The 25,322-nt window shown below is 39.0% G+C and overlaps 1 protein-coding gene across 1 annotated transcript; it reads right to left on the reverse strand.

Annotated features, from left to right (window-relative positions):
- Positions 1-24,024: 24,024 nt before the first annotated feature.
- LOC114144207 (uncharacterized) lies at positions 24,025-25,047 on the reverse strand. Its single transcript, XM_028016760.1, has 2 exons — positions 24,666-25,047; positions 24,025-24,566 (listed from the first exon to the last, which is right to left on the reverse strand). The coding sequence occupies exons 1-2, from the start codon at positions 25,027-25,029 to the stop codon at positions 24,178-24,180; spliced, it is 753 nt and encodes a 250-aa protein (XP_027872561.1). The 5' UTR covers positions 25,030-25,047; the 3' UTR covers positions 24,025-24,177.
- Between the last annotated feature and the right edge of the window lie 275 nt (positions 25,048-25,322).

Consider the following 25,322-nt stretch of genomic DNA (forward strand, 5'->3'; position numbering starts at 1 on the left):
ACCAATCAAGCTGGTAATCGACCGATTCCAGTCACAAGCAAGTTTGTCAATGCGTCTTTAATTAAAAGTAGTGGTGGGGCTTGATAAAAAAAATTAACACTTTAGTAACACTTTATTTGAAGGGGTGTGCATAAGACTGACATGACACTGTCATAAAGATGACATAACACACATCATGAACAGGAATTACTTCATAAATTTTTAAGGCTGTTGTCACAAAATATCATTCCGTAAATAATGAAACTTTTAATGCAAAAGTACACTAAAGGTTGCATCAAAAGTCAGTTAAGTGTCAAGTTTTAATACAAAGTGTCATTATTTACCAAACAGCACTCCAAACATGAAGCTTGTGACTTCATGAATGGCAGTCACAAGCATTCATGAAGACTCCTTCATAATTATGAAAGTTGCTGTCATGTTCATGATAATCTCATGCACACGCCTTCAAATAAAGTGTTAAAATAAAAGTTATCTAGGTAATTGCAGATTCTGTGATTAATTAATCACATTTCAATTAAAATATACATACCAACAAAATGAGCATAATTTTCAAATCAAAACCTTTTAATGCTGCTAAATTATTGAACAACAAGACACATGAGCTCAACAATACAGATATTAATTGCTTTTAATGGGTGGCTAAAATATATATGACTAGAATAGAAGTCAGCTTGTCTTTTGTGCTCTGATGAGACTTCTCAGACGGCTGTGGCCCAGAAGCTGAGGTATCCCAGCTCTGGCTGTCACACTTCAATCTGAGCATGTGCGAAAGGGGAACCCGGTACACAAGCATCAAATCATCATCACATAAACTGGCCCTGACAGCAGCTAAAAAGGGTGATGGATCATGTGGGTTTGTTGTGCTGAGGAAGTTTGTCCCTTGATAGGACCCCTAACTCAAACCTAGTCCACCCCCCTCCTCTTTCCATTGCCACCAGACATCCCTAAACAGCACCGACTCTTGCACACAAACGCAGACACACACACACACAGGTAATTTTCTCGCGTCTGGGTCAGCAGCACAACAAGGCCAAATCATAGCAAGAGTCTCTTGCTCCTGCCAAGCGTTTGCCTTTTCACATAATGGGTAAACTGTTGTATGTACAATAAAAATGGAGATAATGTTTACAAGCAGAAGGACAACCTTCTCCTGGAATTTCAATATGAAGATGAAAAGCTGTAAGTCTGGTTGACAGCTCTCACAGCTGCCGGTGACTACATGTAAAAATGATGAAATGTCCACGAGTGCCTTGGCCTGCGTTGTTCCCTTTACATGCTTCTGATGGAGGCTGGTGACATGGTAAGGACACGACAAGCACATGTACGACAGCTTTACTATGCGCATAAAATACCTGCATAGTGGAGAGGAACAGAGTTATACTTTTTTATGTCCTCAATTCTTAAGAAAACTGCATCGAAAGCTTGTAGGGAGTGGCAATATAGGCAGACAAATGCAATATTTATTAAAAAGGCCTCCATCAAGCTCTCGTCCACACGGAAATGAGTTTAGGTGTTTCTGCAAACATTTTTTTGCAGTTTTAGTTGTTTGTCCACACAGATCTGATGTTTTGAGAGACCATAAACGATTGTCTGCAAGAGTGAACAAATTTCAAAATGTTGTTTTCTTGTGTACATGCAAGCCATATCTTTTTCTTGAAACGATAACGTTGTAGCTCCATCTCTCTTTTTAACCAGCATGCACCTCACTCTCACAAATAAGCACAATGCTGTTCTGTGTTGTTCAGCGTATAGTACATCTATTTATTTCGAATTCATACAAGATTACACACCAGTAGTTTACAGTTTTCAAGTCTATGAATCAAGAAATGAAAACTAGAAACTTGTATAAAAGTTGGTTGGTAAAATGTTTTTTGACCCAGTTAGTTGGGTTGGAGAAAAGACCAGAAGGAACCTCATCATTCTTCCCAAAATAACATTTTGAATTAAACAAGAACCTGATCCAGCTTCACTGCACCACTTTTACAGGACAAAATAAATACGATGGCTATAATATGCCTATGAATATTTTTCATCTCAGTTGATTGTGTTAATCACTCAAGCTTAAAGAATATATAACATATTCTTATCTTATTATTATTATCCAACATAACTAAACCTGGGACAATAAAGAATTGCTATTCTTTTTGCAGTTTCCTTGCTAAATAGCTAGAACAGCTGGTGCTAACTATGCTCAGCATTCACACAAGTAGCAGTCATATACTGTAAAGTCAATAATGGCAGATAAAGTGCAGTTATATACAGAGTATAAATAGTTATTTGTCAATAAAACTTGTGTTTGATGCTATGAAGTTTTTTGTTTTGTTTTTGTTCCCAAAATGATTAGCACTACAGAGAACATTTAAATGAAAAATACTGATCTTTCAGTAGATAGCTGCACATATATAAGAACTGCTGCCACACGGTAGAATCCTGTGAATGTGTGTGCTTGACCTTACAGCGTATTTTTGTGTTTCTTTGTGATGTACTGGCATTTTGTCCAGGGTCTGTCCCATTTCTCTTTTATCATCTACTAGATCGGCACCAGCAACAGATGTAGAAATGTACCGACTGATGGCTCCTATTTCTCTTAATCAGCCATTTCAGTTTTGTAATGCATAATATTGATATTATCAAATGTTAACTAGAATATTCTACACTGAGCAGAGACGTTTAAACCAGAGCTTGAGATTTATGAATCATTTTGCCATCAGGACTAGCTTATAATCAGAAAAGCTTAAACATAGTCACTTTAACCTGTTGGCTTTGGTCAGAAACCATATGCCAGTGGAGTTTTAATATTCGAAAACTCAAAGTGTAACGATGAAAAAATAATTACTTCTTGTCATACATAAGAAAAGGATGACACTGACAGATGAGGTTGTGCAGATATTTGTCTGCGTGTTTTACTGAAACGTCAAACATTACAAGCAATCCAAAAAAAAAAGTCTCTATTGTAAACAATACGAACAAATCATTTGATAAAAGCTAGGCATTATCTTTATATCACTGTGAATAATGTTTTTTGAGTGACAAATGGCTACTCGAAACAGATTAGGGCCTTACTGTGTCTTTTGGGAAAAACATGGTAGTTGCAAATGAAATGCATTCGAAAACAAGTTGTTGTAATTCAATCTTTAGTTTAGATCTGCGCGGCGAAGCCGAGGCCTCCACCGTCAGCTGCCGCCTGCCACGGAGCGCCACGTCTTCCTGATAAATTCTCGAGGCAGTCCGCAAAACGCTCCCATAACCAGTGACACGAGATGATTTCCCGCCTCTGACAAGCCCCGGTATTGAGTATGATAACACTTACTTTGTCTTCATCCTTGGCTGGAGTATAATATCAATCCGTTTGATGATCCAGCAAAGCGAGTCGAGCACTTGTGTATCAATCTTCATACATCGCTGCCTGGTGTCTAACAAAAAGCCCAGAATGGGATCATTCAATCACCCCTCCGCTGCGCTGCGTTCACATTGCTCGGCTCTCTCTGCAGCTCAAGTGTCTCCTGCCCAGTCAGCATTTGGCCTATTTCTCATCCCCTTCTTTTTCCTATCCATTTCTTTCACTTGTTGGGGATAAAGACCCAAATTACGGATGATCATATCAATGCGTGCTTATCATAACTAAACTTCATGTGTTTTATCAGTCCGTACGGCCTCTTCTGGTCTTTTGAATCCCCCCCTTGAAAGTTACTTTTAAATTTGAAGCAAGTGCCAACACAAGTTACCTTCATTAACTGCTAGATAGTTAGTAAAGGTTCCCGATAACATTTAGTGGACATGAAAGCAGCTGTCGATCCAAAATGCCATTGGTTAATGTAATATGGAGAATGAATGAATGTATTGTACCGGAAACCATGAACTCTATTTGTGAAATTAAACAGTTTCAGGAAACAAAGTTCATCAACCCTGGTTAATTTGTGAATGCCTGGCATGTTTGTTAAAAAAAAACAGATATTACTCTTGGTCCAATCGCAAAGAAATGAAAGGAATCTTCTGAAATATCAATATCAAATATCGTTTTTCAAGGAACTGGATAATTTTTGATGTGTTGTAGTTCTGAAGAATGTATGCCAAAAACATTTATATATTTAAGCACCTTGATTTGGTACATTATTTTATAGTCCAGCGTATTCAGGAGAGTGTTTCTACCACCAATCGGACTCTCACTGGGTAGGTGGAGTTAACGTCTAACATTTCGTCATATAGTGTGACAACAAATGTGACGCACTAGTATGTCTCTTGCTTGTTGCGAGCAGGGACTTTTTTTTGCAAGTAGATCCACCCCAACTGTACCAAAACATAAGGACCTACAACTAAATGGGGTCCAGGAATTGTTCGGTATTGTAGGCTATGTGCGCCACTTTTTAAGTGGAAACAGATAAAACAGCATACTGAATCGCATCAAGCTGTGACATACCACTCTGAAAATGACACATTGTAAATCTAGAGTTTCAATGCTCAAGTGCCCCCAGGTGGTCAGACGAATGAATCCTAAAGTATGTCAAGCCACCAGTTTCACTTTCATTTTTAAGCATCTAGCATGCCAAGATGAATCATCAGCATAGCTTAGCAAGAGTTTTAGTATTGTTATTGGGTAATTGCTACAATACTTCAGTTGCAGCTTTAGCGATTCTGTAGCAATGGCGCTAATGTTTTTAAGACACTTTGTGAGCAGTGGCACTCGCTCTGAGAAAAATGTTCAACATATTGACAATATATGGCAACCCGACTTCATAAAAAGCTTTGTGTCTGTAGTTAAGCGCTGTCACAGCCTTAATTAAGTAACAAAGTGTCAACGTTAATTCAAAATTTTCACCTATTCTGCTCTTTGGGGTGGATTTGAGGTACAGAATTTCCTCTTACTAACCATCGATGGCTACTTCCTATTTGGCTGCCCGTCTCCAACTGTTGTGTCTTTGGTTTGGTGCTCAGTGAAAACAACTACGAGGCGGTGCTCGCCCTTTGAAGAATGGCCCAATCAACAGACACTAAGCAATCAACTTTTTACTTGTCAGTTTTGATGTATCCAATCATAGCTCTGGGTTGTTTTTGCAGTGTCTAATGTTCTGTGAAGATGGGCTTTTCATATGCTTTATCGTCGCAGCGTTTTTTTGCCCCCATCAAAACAAAAAAATGTGTTCACACTTTTGTGGAATAAAGCCCTCTGAGGGAGAGAAGCGTGGCGGGAGCGGGAGTGGGGTGCAGAAAACAATGAAATTTAACCCGTTTAAAACTGTATCATTTTCCGAGCGTACCTCAGGGCACTTGGGTGTTTATTGGCAGGACCGGGGAAGCAGAGATCACTGGACTGGTAATTGTTTCCTCTAAATCTGCTGAGCTCTGAGGAACACCAGTTTTTCATCAGACAGAGGATGAGAGGGTAAAAGGACAACATGGACGGAGAAAAGCCAAAAAAAGAGAAAAAAAATGCTTTATTCCATGGTTTTTATCACTTCATCTCCCAAGTTAGTAAGATCGGTAGCCTTCCTCGCGACATAATTACAACCACAGCCTTTGTCAGCTGTGAATGGATGGAGCTTGCCTTGGTGCCACACCGCATGTAACATCTTTAAATTGACCAGCCGGAATGAGAGGGTTGGGGGGAGGAATTAATTTGAGGAGGTCTTCTGAATTTGATTGAAACCCAAAGAGAATAGAGGTGGTTTAAAAAAAAAAAAAAAACACTTTTGAACTAACTTCATTTGACATTTTTCTATTGAGTCACAGCTCAGAAACGGGCCTGATGTCTCATTCAGCTGTAAAGTGATGGCCTCTCCTCACAGCCGCCGAAAGACATCTGAAAAGCAAAGTACTGCCACACTGCGCTCGGACCAATTTGTCTCCATCATTCTATTCATACAAACAGCGAATGATTTAGCTAAAACTCAGTAGATTCTTGCAGGGATTTTTTTTCCTCTTTCTCCCACCAACACCCCCTCCTTCACTTTATTTTCATTATGCTCGCAACGATGCTGGAGGTTTTGACTCTGTGCGTGCATTTGGCTTTGAAAGTTTAGCGCGGTGGTATTGGCTCATTTTTCATATCCATTGTTGGCTTGTCAGGGTGTCATAGCTGTTCCACGGAGCTGTTAGATCAGTCCAAATGTATAAATCATCCAGGATCTGACACTCTCATTTAATTTGGGGAGGAGGGGGCCCTGCTGCGGCAGCGGGGCCTATTAATGAAAAATCCCTGCCCTGTTTGCTGAATGGGAACATTCAGCCCACTTTATGTTATTCTTCTTTTTTTTATTTTTTTTTTATCAACCTGGATATTCTGTATGATTTCCCACAGTAGGCCGCCGGCTGCCAGCTTGGCACTTAGTCATTTATCATCATATGTCATGTTTGTCAATCTCCTCGGTTCTTTTACTCAATGAGCGCCGATAAAAATCACTTTGCATATTAAAAGAAACAGCGGGCAAACTCAGAGGGCGCTAGGTGAGGTAAAACCTCTCATTTCCAGCGTGCGGTGGTGGTTCCAACCCCAGAGCCTGTGTTATTGTTTTCCATCTGTGAAATAAAGTAACAGGTACTTAATGTACCAAAAACAATTTGTACAGCAGTTCTTTTTCCCCACTGAAGGCGTGCATGGCTCGCTGAGGGCTCCCCTTATCTCAGCGAGGCTAATCCATTTTCACACCGCACTCCGGCGCTCTCATTTTACAGCTGAGGAGCTCCCCGGCTCCACGCTGGGCCCGAAATGGGACCCCAGTCACTGCGGCCCCTTGGAGTTTGCGTAGGTAAGTGTGCAGAACAAATGCTGAAAAAGTCTTTAGAAAGTTAAAAGGGACTAGTTTGGCTTTTCCCTCTCCCTCGCCCCTCTCTCTCTTTCCCACCCGTCCGCACCCCCCACCTGATCACCTACGTTTCTTAGTGCATTTCACAGTGTGAGCTTCTGTGCTTGAGCGCCGTCACAGGAGAGTGTCTGTAATTGGAAGTGCATAGAGAAAAAAAAAAGAGAAAAAAGGTGTATGCATGTGAAATTCTCTGTTGCTGTGTGCCAAAAAACGACTTTGTAAAATTTATGGTTTTCTAAAACTTCCGTCTCTCAGAAAAGTGAAAGAGTAATATTTATCTACTCATCCAAACAAATAAAATCCTTTTCATTGAGATGACTAATAAAGTACCAAAATGACTGCCACAATGCCCCTCCTACACCTGTTTCTACACAGTGTTAGCCACTGACACTGGTGATAGAAAGTATTTTGATTTTTAAAGGGGCCAAATCCGGCCCACCATCTCTTTTTATCTGGCCCTCAAGCCTCATAAAAAGAATCTTAAGATAAGAAAATGAAAGAAATCTGTGCTTGAATATTATTTAATCAAATCAAGTGGTTTTTATCCGTGTAGTGCCAAATTATGTCAATGTGAAAAAATGTTCAGTAACATTTATTTCATGAGGTGTTCAGTAAAGGAAGAGACAGCAACTTATTAATACTTTAACAGTTTGCAAATGGGTTTTATCAATACATTCTGCCACAAAAAACCCTTTGAGGATATTGCTCAAAATGAAAATAACTTTGATGCCCCTATTGTAGGTTATACAAAACATAAGTTCATATTTTATTAATACAAGCTGTCTACTTTGAATAAAGTCAGTCATGGATGTAGAAATTATCATACCATCTCCAGCTGAGATAGAGACCCTGCCTTTTGCCCAATGACTGCTGGAGATGCACACCAGCCCCACCAAAAGCAGCTCAACATGAAGAAACACAGGGCAAACAACCATGCACACACACACACACCCCGCGCACGCACGCACGCACTCACACCTGAAGACAATTTAGAGAGACTATTAACAAAACAGTCATGCTTTTGGACTGTGGGAGAAAGCTGGAGTAACCAAAAAAAAAGCCATGTTTGGATATGGAGAACATGCCAACTAGAGATGTTCATTTTGTTATTGATCCAATATCAATAAATACAGGGCCAGTATCGCCAATACTGATATTGTTTATTATTTAGCTTTGATGCATCGTCAGACTTCTTACTTTTACGTGTTTTTGTGGATTTTCCTTCAAATTATTTTTGTTGAAACCTACAGCAGAACTTGGATAAAGTCTATAAGTGTCTACAAAATACTTTAACTTAAACAATACAAAAAAAAATTTGCATTAATTTTTTTTCTAAATAAAATGCAAAAAGTATATATAATTCGAGAGCAAATCAAGAACTGTTTTAGGTAGACTTGGGAAACTACAATACTAAAATAAAAGAAAAAATTCAAGAGGAAATCTGAAACTAAGCTGTCAGATTTGCCACACTAATATCAATCTGATACTGATACAAACTTGGTATTGATATTGTTGTACAGCAGCTTTAACAGTTGGACTAGAGAAATATAAAACAGGATTATTGTGATGCAAAAAGACGTGCTGCTGAAGGCATACAGACCCAGACAAAATATATAAACAGCATTGCTTTTTTTTTTTATTTAATTGTGTGTGTTCCTCTAAAACTACAGTTTCTATTAACACCATATGTGCAAGCTGTATTACGAGCAACACAGGAATGAATGGGACGGATTGTGGTCAAACTAATAACCACAAAACTTGATGAATCAGTGTTACACATAAGACATCCAATAACTAAAGCGTTAGGATCAAGAAAATAAAAAATGACGAGATTACTCAAATCTAAAATGCTGGTTTGACATTTTTTAATCAGTATCTGCTGTGCAAACTGGCATGTCTCTATTACTTGGAAAATTACAATCCTGTTAGTCCTATGGCTTTCACATCAGATACCATAGACCCAAGGCTGGTCCATCTGCCCGTTACGTGTGCTTCAGGTGAAGGTTGGGGTCACTGGAACCCCTCCCCCAAAAAAAACCTCAAGGACACAGAAATGGGACAGTGGAATATCAAACGTTTGGTGTGCCTTTCTTAAATTCTTAATATTGATGATATCAGCACAAATCATACATACTTTTATTCCTTAATTTGTAGTGTGGAATGTTTGAAAAACTCACTCAAACTGAGAACAATACTTGACAACAATACCCAAGACAATTCATACTTGTCTTGTACAAGGAAGTTAAAAACAGCATATTAAAAAAAGCACATCAAACTAATTAAAAATTAGACAGATTAAATTTTTAAAAAGATGAGAGAACTGATCCACTTGTTACCAAGCAGTGGGGATGCAAGTGCTGCTGGATGGAATTTCTGGGTCGGACTAAACGCTGGAGCGGAGCGCTTCCATCGGCATCCTTATAATCAGAGATTTTAGATGCAGGCCGACATTATCCAATATTCATTTTTTGGCTGATATCAAACCAATTTACAATATCAACATCAGATTAAGACAACCCTGATCTGATAAAATATCACCTTTTTGTGATTTATTTTCCCATTGTTTTGTTCTGTGCCACCATGATAAACACAGACACTCCTTAGGTAAATAGGTAAATTTGGTCCAGGACCGCCATTGCTACTAAGAGTTGTGGACCTTTAGCAACTTTCACGTCTTGCCACAGATTCTCAATCAAATTTAGTTCTGCACTTTGACTGGGACACAAACAACAGATATAGTCATTGTAGCTATATCTGTGTATTTAGAGTCTTTGTCCTGCTGAAAGGTAAACTTCTGTCCCAATCTTGAGATTTTCCTCCAGGATTCCTGTGATTTTACCACTATCCAACTTCCCATCAACCTCTGGCAGCTTTCCCTGCCCTTCCATGATATTGTCACCACCAAAGATGTAGAGCAAATTTTACCTTAAAGCATTGTCATATCTGTTTAATAAATGTTAATTGCCGTAGGTCTAAAAGCTTCAAACGCAGAAGACCCTTCTGTTTTGGCCTCCCTTCTTTCATCGGTTTTCTTCTCCTTGATCTTGGTGAGCCACATAGCGCAGGAAAAACTCTTTTGATTTACTCATGATTCGTGCTCCTAACCCTTTGCTCTCCCATCATGCCAAGTCATTTGAGGCATCTGTGGCCTCTCTGGCCGAGCCTCCAAAGGCCCATCAACCTCCCACCGTGGCCCGCAATGGCGCATGCCCACTTGGCTGCGCCGGCATCGAGGGCAGCCGGGCCAGGACTCCCAGGACTCCCAAGCATCCAGAGCAGCTGGAAGTCCTGTCTTCCCATCCCGCTTCTCAGCAAAGAAAATCTATAAGGAATCCGTCCATCCAGGAGAGGCAAAAATAAAAAAATAAATAAATAAATAAAAGGAGACATCAAGAAAATCACAGTTTGACAACAGAGAGCAACGAATCTTCAAGACGTTGGTGTTGCAGGTTAAAACCCAGACAGCTTGACGGATGTAATGTAACGTAATGAAGTGTAGTCCTCGCACTGGCGGGAGCAGAATTCCCCTTTTCTACAAATAAACCTTGGTCGTAACTGCAAAAGAAAACACGGCACGGTGCATTAGAGAGGTCTCTTAAAGTGATTACATCTGAGTCAGACATTTGCAATTGTGCGTAAGTGCATGCGCGCGTCTGCTGATCTGATTCGCAGCTCAAACCTACTTAGCCTCATCGAGTTAACCCCTCAAACCTAAACAACCGTAATGGAGAGCCAAAAAACAAAATTCCCTCCCCCATTTTCTTCTATCCACTTCTCACACACACTTTAGACTGACCACCCCAAAGCTAATGCAGTTGACACAGAGGGTCATCCGCAGTTCACCAGGAGGTGAGAGTTAAAGGAACAGGTCCCGTCTTTTTGCTTGCCAACTTGTCCCAATGAAAATGAGGAAACGGAGATTTAAACTGAAAGGTTAAAGTAAATGTGGTTTGCACAACTGTCCTCTTCTGCTCCAACCAGCGACAGTGTCATTTACACGGTTTAAAAGTCTGGAATATGATCCGCTTGTTTCCTAAATCGGGATTAGAGCAACAAAAAAAAAAAAGAGAGAAATTGAGTAGGGGAAAAATGTTTTATATTTAAGATTTCTTACTTTTTTGCTTTATTCAGAAATGATAAATTCAGTCCATTTAGAAAAAAGGGATTTTTTTTACATTAATGTAGATTTACTTCTTCTATTACTGTTGGCTTGTCACGTCAATACTTACATTTTGTCCATGTAATTGACATAAATAATTGAAGTAAATGCACACCTTTATAAAAAAAAGTATGCCTCCAGAACATATTAAAAATGTGACCCAGGATCACAATAAAAGTTTGGTCCACTAGCACTGATGGTTGATGAAGAAAAGGTATTATTTTAGAATGAGATTTTATTTACTGATGCAAGATGGCTCAGAACGCTCCCGATCGATTTAAACTTTAAGATGAATAATGTTAGGGGCAACTCAAATTCACAAATTCATCTAATTAACCCCATGTTTTTCCTTTGATTTTAATTTTGCAGTAAAGTAAATAAAAAACAAGAGAAGCTCAATTAAAAAAAGAAGCTAAATTAAAAAAAGCTTTCTAGGAGGACAAAAACAAAATCCATATCTTGTTCTTTTTGCCAAAAATAGAATAAAAAATACACTAGATCAGGTGTCAGCAACCTTTATAAAACAATGAGCAATTTTTGCCTAAAGTCCAGCTAAATAACGTTTTAGAGCCACAAATTTCATGTAAGCATTTGAGAAAAGCCATAAATGAACTTTTGACAAAAAATCTACTGTAAATAATTTTTTGTCATTTTTATAGAATCAATTTTGGTTAAAAATGTTTTATAAAAGCAAAAAAGATGCAATAATGCGAATAGAGGATGGATACATTGTCTTGGATGAAATGGTAATTATTTGTGGAAGATAAAAAAAAGTACATAATTTCCAATCAAATAAAAAAAAATGATGGAGATTATAACTATTTCTTTTAGTGTCATTCTGTTGTGGAGAGTTAATGCAATTATAAAATTGCTATAATCTGGATGTTTATAATATCTAGTTGGTTTTCTGTCATTTTTAGTTTTTTAAAGCTACTGTGTGAGAACCATAGAACTACTTCTGAAAGAAATGGAAAACTAGGTACCAAAAATTGGAGGACATTCCCTGTCTTATTCCTTCTTGCATCTATTTGTTAAAACCTTTGGCAAACATGGCAGAATATCTAAATAGAATGACTGTAGCCCCTCTAAGATCTCTAGAACCTTTGATTTTGGTCTGATTTTGATCATAAAACAAAGACGCTTCATTTTTCAGAATCTTGTAAGGTAAATAAACGCTGTGATTCCAAGAACCTGTGTTTGCGCAGGACTTAAAAATTTTTTATACATAAACCCGATCTAGGTATCTTCATTTTGCAAAACAAAATAATATCCTCCTCTCATCATCCTGCTGATTGAGCGGTTTGTAGTGTTGGGTTGTTTCAAGACTCCAGCTAAGTTGCTGTTTTGCACACAAATGTCCGCAATGTTCTAAAAACTGTTGGAATAACCTACAGGTATGAGAAAGGAAAAGTATGGAATATTAAGTAACATAAATAATGGAGTTTACTGACTTGTTAATTTTAGGAATTCCCTTCCCAACACATTTTCCTTTTAAAGTGGTGACATATTTGTTGGGTTTGCCACTCAGTCCCCGTTGTTTCCATAAAGATGAGGAGGATTCTCTTACTCCTCACACACACACACACACACCCACACCCACACACCCACACCCACACCCACACACACCCCAACAGCATGGAGTGATTTGGAGTTTTCTCTCTCACCCATGTAACTAACGCTGAGCGAGGCAAAGCTAGAATGCATCTGAATGGACCCAGGAAAAGATTCATAATCACAGACAAGATGACAGGTGGCTCAAATTTCCAAACTTTTTTGTTTTTTTTTGTAATCGCTTGTGTGTGAACGGTGACAGGCTATCAGTCAGCAGGCAGTGATGGTGTTTTCTTAACCCGAGAGCCGCATTTAGCTGGCATCCTGCCGTAGCGGAACTAGGTGACATATTGATGTGGAGGAAATACAACAGGCGGGAAGCTTTAAGACTTCAGGACGGACGGGAAAAAGAGCAAGAGAGAAAAAAATTACAAGACAGAAAGGTTTGAGGACTTTTATGAGGAATAAAGCGGCTATCTTCATTGTGCTACCTGGGAAGATTTCTGATCCAGCTTTATGAAAATGACAGAGGAGGAAAAAAGCATCAGAGCACAAAAAAGTGAGAAAGAGAAAATCTTGATTAGTCACAGAGTCTTATAAAAGGATTCACATCCATGGAATTTTAACACATCATGTCATTACAGCCAGACATGTCAATTTTTTTCATTAGAAAATTATTATTTGGAAAATGGAAGGAAAATTAGACATGATTTTCAAGGTTTTCTTTTTAAATAAAAACCTGAAAAGTGTGGTGTGCATTTATATTCAGTCTCCCTAAGGCAATGCTTTGTCACTTACAACTGCAGCTGCAGACATATTGGGGTGTGTCTCCATCAGACGGGATGCTGTAATTAAATTTAACTGAGTTTAATTTAAATTAAATAAAATTTCCCTCCAGAAAGACCTTCCTCTGGGGGTTCCTAGAGGGACTGTTTGTCTTTCCATTTAGTGGTTGAGTTTCTTCTGTAAACAAATCATTGCATTAGATGTTTTATAGGAGTATCAGAGTAAAGAGGACTGAACACAAATGCAAAATTTTCAGATTTTTATTTGTTAATCAATACGAAGACTTGGTACCCTTTACTTTTCCCATCATAATTATGCACTACTTTGTGTTGGTCTGTCACATCCAATTTAAAATATATATATATATATATATATAAAGGCAGATATTTGTGGTAATAATGTCAAATTTTGGGAAAAAAATTGAATGGGTTGAAAACCAGGAACTTTTTACTGTTCATATTTCCGGAAGGGAAAATGCAACATATTTATCGATTAGCGCGCAGTAAATACCAAATGGTCACCCAACAGCGAGTTTTCAATTTAAAACCTGAATGATGATGTAAGCCGAGTGTTTCGGTTACTAAAACGCCATGCATCAAATCAAAGTGCAGGCTGCCACTACGAGCATGGAGACAAACCACTCTCACGTTTCTAAGTACAGGAGTCTGCGTTCAGTTACTTTGTCACAAATCACTGCAAGGCTTCCTCCCCAATCCTTCATTTCGGGATTACCGGGGAGTTTGCGTGCTGCCACGACAGTCGCCACACAAGCCTGTCACCTGCTCAGTGGGGGCAATAATTGGTATGAAATACCAATATGGGCAGCTGAAAAGTGAGTGCCCTGAGGATTTCTGTTTTACATTTTGTAAACGGTTCAAAGTTCCAGTACAGTCCTCCGTTCCTGTAACACAACGACTGAAATGAAAGCACCAGTTTGTAACAAAATGAAATGGCAGAAAGAAAAGAGGAGAGAACATGTTCCAATATCCGGTTGTGTATTCTTTTTTCCAACAAACGCACACTGGCAATAGAAGCAGAGCCAAGTAGTGAAATAGACACAAAATACTATGTTTTTTTTTTTTTTTAAATACACTCCTAAGAACGATTGTAAATGGCATAACGAAGAAACATTGTTGTGATGATGTGCTAAAGGCAGAATGTCAGAAGGAGCAGGATGCTTCTTAAAGAAACACTTGCCAATCTATTTTAAAAGAAAAATCACTTCTTTTAAAATCAGGTTTGATCTATGTAGAGCATTTTCATAACAGAATCTAAAAAAGGTACATTGATTTTGCTATGAAACACAAGATGGTGGATTTGAACTTATATAACGACAAAACTAGCAAAAACCGAAAGGAAAACATACGGTGTAATATAGGCGACATGCATTTAAAGTGAGTCAAATGGATTGTACTGAAAGATTCGGGTGGTAGCTTTAAACTTTGAAGATGCACTGAAAATGTATTTCTGTTCCAGGATATTTCCTGTGATGGCGAGGATAGAAGACACAGAGAACGAGAGAAAAAGAGAGGGGAGAGAGAGGGAGCAGTCACACTGAATAGTGACTTACTTCACATCCGCACAAAACAAACAGGCGTAGAAATCAGCACTCGACGGGGATGTGTAAAGCAAATCACACCACGACATGCCTCTGACAGAGAACAAGAGGAATTTGTTTCGCTCTCACACATGAGACAAAGACAGGAAGGGTTATAGGAGGAGGAAAAGAACCGGAGAGTGGCACTTACATGAAGTGAGACACACTGAGGAGATGGAGGGTTAAAAATGACATTTGTCAAGAGGTACCAGAGTCTCGCAGTTTGTGATTTATCAGCAAAAAAAAAAAAAACTGAGTAAAGGATTCAAACCATGACTGGTCCGTTAAAAAAAAACAAAAAAAAACAAACAAAGAAGAAACAGAAAAGGGTCAAACAGACACATTCACACCAGTGGAGGTGAAAAAAAAACAAACAGTTGCTTCAGATCACCCGGTTGCTATTTGTGCCTTAATTCAGCAGCTGGTATTAGTCTCTCAAAAAGGCGCGACGCTCCGAGCCACACATATTCCTTTCTATGGGCTTATCAGTCGGAGAGCCAGAGGAGCTGTCCGGTCTCGTTCTCTCATCGGAGAGCACATGTCAGGACCTATTTGCCACTGGTTCCTCTGAGAGTGACATCAGTGATGACCTCTTGACCCCCGCTGACGGAGAAATGCTTCTGAAATAGTTTTCCATTACAGAGGCGAGAGAGCAAGGGCGGATATTGGAAAATGAGAAAATAGGAGAACTGGAAAAGGCATTTAGACCTGTGGTTGACCCATCATGTTTTTTAGTTTTCTGCTGAAGGCGTCTATGAAATGAGTATTTGACCCGCGAACAAAGCCTCTGTCATCTCTCTCCTGCGATCTCAACCCGTGCGCCTACTGTCCACCGAGGGTTGTTGCCGAGGATGAAGAGCGGGTCGTTAAGGCAACACGCTGAGCTCGGTTTCTGTCCTTCTCCCACTCGTGATGATCTGGACCTTCCTGTCAGTCTGGGCGATATGGGAATCAACCTTGAATGTTACCTGTGTTGCAGTTTTGAATTAAGGGACAAATTGTTGTCAGTGAGCTTTCGACATGCCTCTCAACAGGTTGGGAGCCGGTGCTTCATATAGATTTGACCCGAGACGAGTCGATGTCAATGCTTGTTCACCCGAGAGCCCGCTGCTTGAGGATGCCATTGTTGTTTTCCAACAAACTAAATTGTTGGCCGGTAAACATTTAGAGCTGCAGACAAGAAAGCAACATTAAATCTGCAGAATATGTAGAAACAGTGAGAATGCGTATTTTTAAAATGTTAAATGAAAAATATATTTTTACCATTTTTTTCCCACTATGATTATGATATTGAACAAGATGTGTACTTATCAAACACTGACCAAAATGTGTGCCATCCATAATTTTGACAAACTGATTTAATTTGGTTCAAAATAAAGCAAACATGAATAATATATGGTAAAGCATAGAGTACAGATTTTGTAATATTTTATTACTATTGTTTCTGTAAAAAGTAATTCTTAGTAATACCTAAAATTTGTGATATAGAACATTTTAGTTTGTTTTTAGTTGATTTGTAGGTTGTTTTTATCACTATGACTATTGGGTACTTTGTCTTTTTTTTATTTAATACTTTTAACTTTCTTCTGCATTTCAAACCTATTTTAACTGGAACCGTTTCTGTGATGATTTATTTTCAAGCGTTTCATTTACAAAATGGACTGGATTTATATAGACTACTTTAAGTTCCGGCACACATTTATACGATTTTACAGCATTCAAATAGTTGAACTGGACCGGCAGACCAAAAGTCAGGTTTATGTTTACCCAAAATATCTTATACCAGAGTTTTAGCATTTAGTGGGTCATTAATAAAACACATGCGGCCAAATTAATGAGGATCTGGAGTGAGAGAAAACGGAGCTCTGTCGGAATGTAGTAATTGTCCAGATTTGAGTCATGCAAAACTTATGCATTCGCCAAAACCCACTCCTAGATTCAAGCTTCGCTATATGTCATAAAACCAAAGCAGTGGGTATTTCTTGACCATCTTGTCGCTCTAAATTGCAGTAAAGTAAACACAGCGCAACACTAACTCATTCACCAATAATGTCCTGGTTGTTTGTCCTTCATGAAACATGAAATTAACTTTTCAAAAAAGAAGCAACTATAACGTTCTGGAAAGGTTCGACCTAAAGAGGTTTATGCTTGCACACACAACCTGACTCAGCACACGGTGTTCAGTAAACTCAGGTCTCCTGCTTGACGAAGTATGGGGAGCAATTTGCTAGCATGCGTCACTAATGCTAGCATGAATACTCCGTTTTTTTAAGACCAACTTTCACAACATATTTCAGTGCTGTTACAGTTAAAAGTCTGTGATCAAAGCTTACAACTCATTTCCACAGGCTAAAAGAGAAAAACTTAATTTTTTCCGAACTTTGTAAATGTACTTTGCTCTGTGCAGATGCCGGGGGATACAGGGGCACAGCAGGGGAAAAAAGATTGCATGGCTCAGACAGAATACAGACCACCCAGCCAGAACAGTCTCTCTTTTAAAGTAAAAGTATAAATAAGGAAAAAATACAAATATTGTTGGAAAAAAACAATACTTGTTAGATCTACACAAAAATAGGAGATGATTATCAAAAGTTGACTTTTTTTTAACGTAGCCAACTATGACTGGGTGGGTGAAAAAAAACAATAAAAAATTTTGTTCTTTATCACAACCAGTCACCTTTACCATTGTCCCACCATGTCAATTGCCTGAAAAGAAAATACATAAATTAAACAAAGACACGCCCTCACTGAGCCAACATTTTGAAGTTACCTCTTTTGAAACCCTATGTCACATAGACAACTGGAAATGCCAGCTCACCTTTTAATTTCACATTTAGACTGCAGCATAATGGTCTTTGACTCTACTAAATCCGTAATATGAAGGTCATAAACAGCATCTGTGCTGCTCCACCAGAGACTGATTGACAAATTACCAGCAGTAAACCATTAAAAATGGGAAGTAACAGCGAGGCAATAACTCAATTTTTAGATTTGATTTAGGTTTAGTGAGGGCGATGCTTTGAAGGGAGCCTTTCTACCTCATCGCTGCAGGCTAGTATGAAGAGATTTCAAGTGTGCCAACTGTAGTCAGGTAGCTCTGCTGGCCTTTTGCCGTGCTGATAAATTACAACTATGATAGCTCCAATTAGATGATTACTTCACCGTTCTGGCCCCCACAGCCCTGTAATTTAATTTAAATTACCCATGAACCTTTGTCCGCGGAGCATTTTCAACAACCTTTTCGGTCACCGCAATAGCTGGACCAATGATAAGGTCTTTTTTTAAAACAGTTTTTAAGATGAACATTTGGGGGGCAAAATCAAGACGACAGACATTAATTGGTTGATTGGGATGTAATATCCCAATCACCCAGGACCGGGCGTAAGGTATGAGAGAGGTATAGTTTAGACATTTTGCATATACAGTGATTGGCATGTGGCTGTTTCAGATTGTGACACAGGCTCCTGGATCATCTTCACAATAAGCCCTCCCAGGAAGCTTGCAGCAGATTATTGTCATGCGCTCCTCCCTTTCCCCAGGCACACTGACCTCCTCAGACCTTCTAATATAGAAGCCTCTGTATCCTCATAACAGCTACACCCCAAGGATTCACAAAACAACACACCGCTGGGCGACTATGGGCCCTCCCATGGTCCACCATCTTTCTCGCTGCATGGAGGCTGCACTTCTGATTGTGCTACCACATGTGGAACCTAACAGAGCTATGAAATGTATTTATTTATTTGCTTGTTTTTTTTATATGGGAGCTAAGCTCGTGTTCAAGGTGATCCGAGTTTTGGGGGGAGTGACAAAAAAAGTTTTTCCATCACCAGGAGGTGCAAAGTGAAAGTTAAAGGGAGCATTTCCACACACATTCATAAATTCGTTAGTGCAAACTTTTCAGTGTATCAGTTACATTAAGGCTCATTAACTTCTTTTTTCCTGCTTTATATCAGCTAATTAGCTCAGGGGTGGCCACAAATTAATTACCATCTTCTACAGCCCCGTGCAATTGCATTGTGTTTATTTAGTCTCTCCTATTAACTTTTAATCTTTTCCCACTCGTAAAAACAGGCAATTAACATTTTTTGATAAATAAAAATGATGCCAGCAAAGGGATAATCAGCGACTCTGCATGTCGCCCATGCAAGATTACCCTGTCAGCTAAATTGACCCCTCGAACTATCCTCATTCCACACTCTTTGGTCTTTGCTTGTGTGCATGCGTGAGTGTATGTGTTTGAAGAATCGCATATAGCAATGTCATGACTTTTGTTTTCTTTATGTTTCCCAGAAAAAGTGCAGTTTTGTAAACAGATGGTAATTGTTTTTTTGTCGTTTTTTTCCCTCCCTCTTTTTTTGGTTACTCCGTTGCTGTGTTTGAGTTCACCGTGATATGACACCGGAGAGTTCAATAGAGATTCTGAAGAAAGTCTTCAATTTTCCTCAGCGTATTTCAATAAGCCAACACAATGGCTGCTTCATTAGCTCATTGATTCATTAATGTAGCCATCACTCTTCCTCATATTCACAGAGCACAAACACTGATGATACAAAAAAAAAAAAAGGTAACAGTAATGATAACTCTGACCACGGTCGAATTCCTGTTAAGGCACCAGGCGGCTATCCGCTTTGATAAAGAGGCCCATTTATACGCCGTTTCCCAGGGTCATCCTTCTCCATATTCTGTGTATTGACCCGGGTTGTTCCTTTTATTACAAGCAGGTTTTTTATTGAAGGATGATTACATTGAATGATGTCAAGCGAGGGGCGAGAAGATCGACCAGAATAATGACGTTCCAGAGAGCGAAGAGGCGGCGGGGGTGGGGCGGAGGGGGTCGATTGCGACAGTTGCCCCGGTATTTCTGCGCGGCCTCACAAATTGAGTCGCATCTTCGCTCATCCATTATTTAACGCTGATCAGACTCTCTTGGCAGCTATGGATTTGATAATCATTCCCATGTCCATATTAAATATGTGACATAAATATCACAGTAGGAGTTTGTCAATACCAGAGCAGCAGCATAAAACTGGTGAGTGGAAGAGGAACTAATATATAGATACATGAAGGCAAAGGAAATGAGAAGATGTCTCGGGACTACTGTGACAGGAAGCTGTTAAAGATATTGGAATTGGACCTGGAGTTGAAAAAATAAAAAAAAGAAGAAAAATGGGCACTTTTGAGTCAAATATTTATTCACAAGGGTTTCTGATCAGTTATGTTTATGCCACTGCAAAATTAAACAATGGCTCCAAGGTTTATAATCAAAGGACAGTTAATCATATTAGCTTACATTAGTGAATAGCTTACAGTGGTAAAACTACAAGGTAAAAGTAATGCGTTTGTGTGAACCGTTTAGATACATTATCAACATAACCACACATAATATTTATTCATCATCAAAAATGGTTATTAAAGGCTTTTGATGGCAAAAAGAAATACTGATGAAGCCTTTAGGGTATAGCTTGGATCACAATTTTGATTTAAATCTTCAGTCATCACATGATGTGATGTTAGATTTACATTAGATTTTCTATGATATATAACTAAAAGCCTCGAGTTAAGTTAGTAAATCAAGATATACACTGATGACACCTTCATGCCAAATCGGCACAGTGGCAAAACATTGAACACGGCACAGCACTGGTGCAAAACAAAGCTTTGGAAAGACGTTTTTAAAGTTGAACACGGATTTCAATAAATCAGACGTAAGCTATGAAGTAGGATGAAACTGTTCAGTGTTGCTGCATACAAATTTTCACGGCAGCTTACTGCTATATTGCTAGATATTTAGGCCGATTACATTGACAAATATATGTTTTAGTTTTGTTAAACAGCAACAAAGAACATGACTGATTAGCAGCCATGTTTTTACCATATATTGATTTTACCATTTACTTAATATAATATTTAGAAACGTGGGCATTGGAGTGAGTTTTTTGAGCCATCATATGAACATCTATTGGATCACAAATTTGGGGCGATTCATCTTCAGACATCTGACAGCATGGTGTTAGATTTTCAAATTTAGCTTAGCCTTAAATATTTATTAACAAAAGATTTCTTTTGATACAAGCCGAGTCCTTTTACAACATTACATTGTTTATTACCCCACCAGAAAATTGGAAATTCATCTAGCTATTAATTTTTTATACCCAGATATTCCTGACATGAATGGCAGTGATGCCCATCTCCAGAGATGTATGTGTCAGTTAAACAGGATATACAACCATGGTATGCCAAAACTTTACAACTGAAACAGTTGAAAGTAAGTAAGCTAATCACATTAGCTCATTAGCCCTAATCTGACAAGGTACATTTGATGAAGGAATTAAGATATACATTTTGGAAAATCAAACTAGCTCAGAGTTTGACTTGGGTTTATAAATAAAAACCAGCCAGAGAAAATTAAGCTAACTATATTAGCTAATTTTGAGTACTAAAGTTAAAACTAAGAGCTTTAAGTGTGTTTGACCATTTAATCACATTATCAAATTTAACATAACCTTGAGTAAAGATGACTTTAACCCATCATTTTCACTCTTATCTTTTCTATTTGTTAAATATCTGCCGATACTTATTACACAGAGAGTCCATTTTAGAATTGCCAGCACTGTCAGCGAACTACTAACACCACCAAAAATGAAAGCACTGACATTTATTCATATGAAAATGTTTCTGTGTAGGAAAAGAGGCGTGTGCGAGAGGAGTAAAAAAAAAGAACAAAAAAAAGATGATGGGTTGTAAGTCACCACATAAATAAGGTGCAGAAAGGGATGATAACAAGAACCAGCATCTGCCAGGCAGACAGGCAGTACGTTTCCTCTCTCCACTGTGGACTCTTCGTCTCCTGTGATTTTCTCCAGCTGCTGGCCGTGAATACTGGCCTATGCACTCTAGATTAAAGCGCAACACATGTTTCTCTGCAGGCTAGACCATACATCATCCTCCGATAACCAAAGACAAGGGTTATTCCATATTGTCTCGGAGCAAAGACGGACAGCGAAAAAAGGTGTTTGGATGTAAGGTGTTGAAGATATCGGACGACAGTCAGACTCCTCTTGTCATCATGCTGAAATTATGCATGTATGTGTCATGTAGAAACGTAACAGTTCAACATCAACAAACTGTTCTTGAAAGTGCCTAAAAAAGTCAAACTACTTATCATATCTACCTACAAATCCTTTGGAATACTGTGTCGAACTCTTTAACCATTAAATGTGATCCACATCAGCACAGGTTTGGTGCTAAAAATGTAGTACAGCTGTCGGCGCTCAACTAAATTTGAGTGTGTGGGTGACCTTTCTACCACCTCACACATTCGTGTTAAACACGAGGGCAGAAAGGGAAGAAAATGTTAAAGTTTCCTTTAAAACTTGTGAATGTTTCTTTTCACAAGACCTCCACTGCAGTGTTACCTTTAAAGTGTAGAAAAAAAATACATGCTCACAAACTTACAAAAACAGCATATTGTTCTTTGATCATATCCATAAAAGCCCGAATTTAATCATTTGTGGCTTTATAATCTTTTTTATCGTCAGTATTTACATTTGTAAAGGGTTTGTTTTCTTTGTCTTTAAATATATATAAATAGTTTTTTCTCTTTTCCTAAAACCGCACCTCTCGTGATTCCGTCGGTGGTTGGTCTTGGCAGGCGTGTAACTCCCCGGTGCTAAAATGCTTTAGCGTCCAGCCGGTTTCTCCAAAACCAAATCAAAACAAACTTCATCTCGGCCAAAACTTCCGACGCTCCCTTCTGGGTGGATCCGTCCCGAGGTGAAGGCACTCTCTTCCCGTCCAGAGCCTTCCCGCGCCGTATTTTTAATTAATTTTTCTTCGCCCAAAACTCTACGCACCACCATCACTCATCAAACCTCAGGTGCGCCACCAGCCCCGCTGAGCCCCGCCCCCACCAGTGAACCGTTGCTTTAATGGGAGAACCCGCCATCATTGGTGCTTCAGTGCTAAGGTAAGTATCAGTGAAGCAGAGAAAACAAATTCAATAATAATTAACTTGGGTCATCTACTCATCTGCTATGGCTCATAAACCTTAGAGAAAATTTCCCCAAGAACTTTCCCAAAGCCTTTAACTCTGCCAAGTGGAAGTGAGAGATGCTTTACACCAGCCAAGTTGAGCTCATTGTTTCAGTCCCTCACCAGGCGAGTACTATTTGTCAAATCAGCTTAATCTTTGTGTGGAAAATGTTATAGCAGTTATTAACAAGGAGAAGAAGAAGAAAAAAATCACAAGTGGTTTGTTTCATTCCCATCATTGTTCCTGGTTAGAGCCAAGCTCACTTCTGTTTTACCTTCTAAATAAAGAATTTTGCAACAGTGTAGATAAATAAGAGGATCTTTAATTTTAGTTGCTCAAAATTTAAAACAGAATTGAATTTATTAGTCTGTATGTTGGAGAAGATTTTAAAATACTGGATTCTCTTATTCAGTCAAGTTGGTCAGATCTGGTTTAAAAGACGTGAAACTTGAATGGAAGGGCAGGATGATGACCCCTAGCCCTGTTAACGGTCTAAATATGTTGTGACGTTTTGTTCAATACCATGTTCTTCTAAAACTTGCAGGACTCCAGCACTCGAGGACTGGTGTTTGTCACCTTTACATCAAAACACATTTATGTGTTACAATGAACCAGTCAAAGTCCAGACTCAAACTCAATTGAGAATTGTGGAGAGAGTGAACAGTGGAGGATCAGAAATAATCTGGTGACTGAGTCTTCAGGTGTATCAGAGTTGGTCAAGAGCAGAGGTGTGACCAAGTCACTGTGTTGCAAGTCTCAGGTAAGTCTCAAGTCTTTGTCCTCAAGTCCGAGTCAAGTCTCAAGTAAAGAAGGCAAAAGTCGAGTCAAGTCTCAAGTCAGGAACCTTTAATTTCAAGTCATTTCGAGTCGTTTTTATTTTTTTATAATTTGCAATTATACATAAAATTCAAATAATAGACCATTTGTTCTTTTTAAAATATGTATTTATCTCAAATGATAGAACATGTGTAGCTGAACACAAAGTATAAAAAACATTTTTAAATTGGACCACTTTATTGCGCAGTTCTGTTAAACTTGACATTCAATAAAAAAAGACGAAAATGCTGACATTTCCACAGCACAATACAAAGAACCATAACAGCAGTTTTTTCCTCTTTTCTCTGACCTGGTCACTGAGTGAACATGTATTTTTATGTGTCCATGTTTTGAGTGACATAAGAAACAAAACAAATATATCAACTGAACAATTAACAGAAATCTGCAATTGAGGATACTGTATTTCAGTTAACTATTCTGCATTGCATTTGCAAAAGACCAAACTGGCCAAAACTCTGTCTGTCATTTGTGCACGATGAGGACGTAAAATGATGCCACCATAGCTGAAGACACGCTCCACTGGAGCACTGCAAGCAGGCACTGCCAAAACTCTGGTGGCCACATTAAACAGTGAAGGAAGAGTGTGCATGTTCATTGCCCAGAACAAGAGGGCGTTCTGTCCATCAGCAATATGGAGGTAATGACTTAGCTGTAGTGCTGGACTTGTCTGGACATCCTTCTTCTGCCTCTTACAATAAGCAGCAAACAGTCCTCCATCTTCACAGTCCTTTTGATCTTTATCACCAGGAGTCACGTGTTGCTCCAACTTTGCAGGATCTGCAGCATTTTCCAGGATCAGATCTGAGAAAACATCCAAGTAACAGCGGCAAACGAGCCTGTATTAGAATTTTAGACAATAAATAAATAATACAGAAAAAGAACACCAAATACAGTCTTTACCTTTAACTTTTTGTGTCACTTCTGTCTTCATGTCCTGACTGCCCAACACATGGTGTTCCACCCACAACAGAGAAAACGCTGGATCCAAAGCAGCTGCTTTGAGGTACACTGGATCTGAAAAGGGTGCAGTGATCCCTTCTTCTGCTCTCGCCATTTGTACACTGATAAAAATTCCAAGAAATATTTTGTTCAAAGATGCCTGGAGACTGCTGACCAGACCATTCAGGAAACGGACTTGCGGCTTCAGTTTCTCAAGGTGGTGATTGAGGGACAGCACGGATGGAACAACAGCACTGATTGTGACTATTTTCTCACCTTGTGTCAAATCAGTTGCTTCTTCAAACGGTTTCAAGATGTCCACCATCTCCTTCAACAGGTTCCACTCTCGTATTGTGAACAACAACTTCTTGTGCCCGGCCTTTTCAAGAATAGCACAGAGTTTTAGATGTTCACATTGAAGAACCGCCTTCACTTGTCTCACTGTTGAATTCCATCTTGTGATTACAGAAGCAGGAATGCTTTTCCGTTCACCAAATTCAGCTTCAAACACATCTTTCAATGTTGTGCTTGTGTGCAGCAGTGAGCTGAGCTTAGATAGCTTTGAAAGGGCAGGAGATGCCACTTTGGTCTCTGTCAGGCCATCTCTCACCACCAGCT

This window comes from Xiphophorus couchianus, chromosome 5 (assembly GCF_001444195.1).
Source record: "Xiphophorus couchianus chromosome 5, X_couchianus-1.0, whole genome shotgun sequence".
Classification (NCBI taxonomy): domain Eukaryota; kingdom Metazoa; phylum Chordata; class Actinopteri; order Cyprinodontiformes; family Poeciliidae; genus Xiphophorus; species Xiphophorus couchianus.

Bases quoted from the DNA above. Each gene is read 5' to 3' on its own strand.
- LOC114144207 (XM_028016760.1), bottom strand. From the start codon at position 25,029: ATGGTGGACATCTTGAAACCGTTTGAAGAAGCAACTGATTTGACACAA. The intron at 24,567-24,665 runs GTAAAGACTGTA...ATGTTTTCTCAG, and splicing joins AGTGACACAAAAAGTTAAAG to ATCTGATCCTGGAAAATGCT.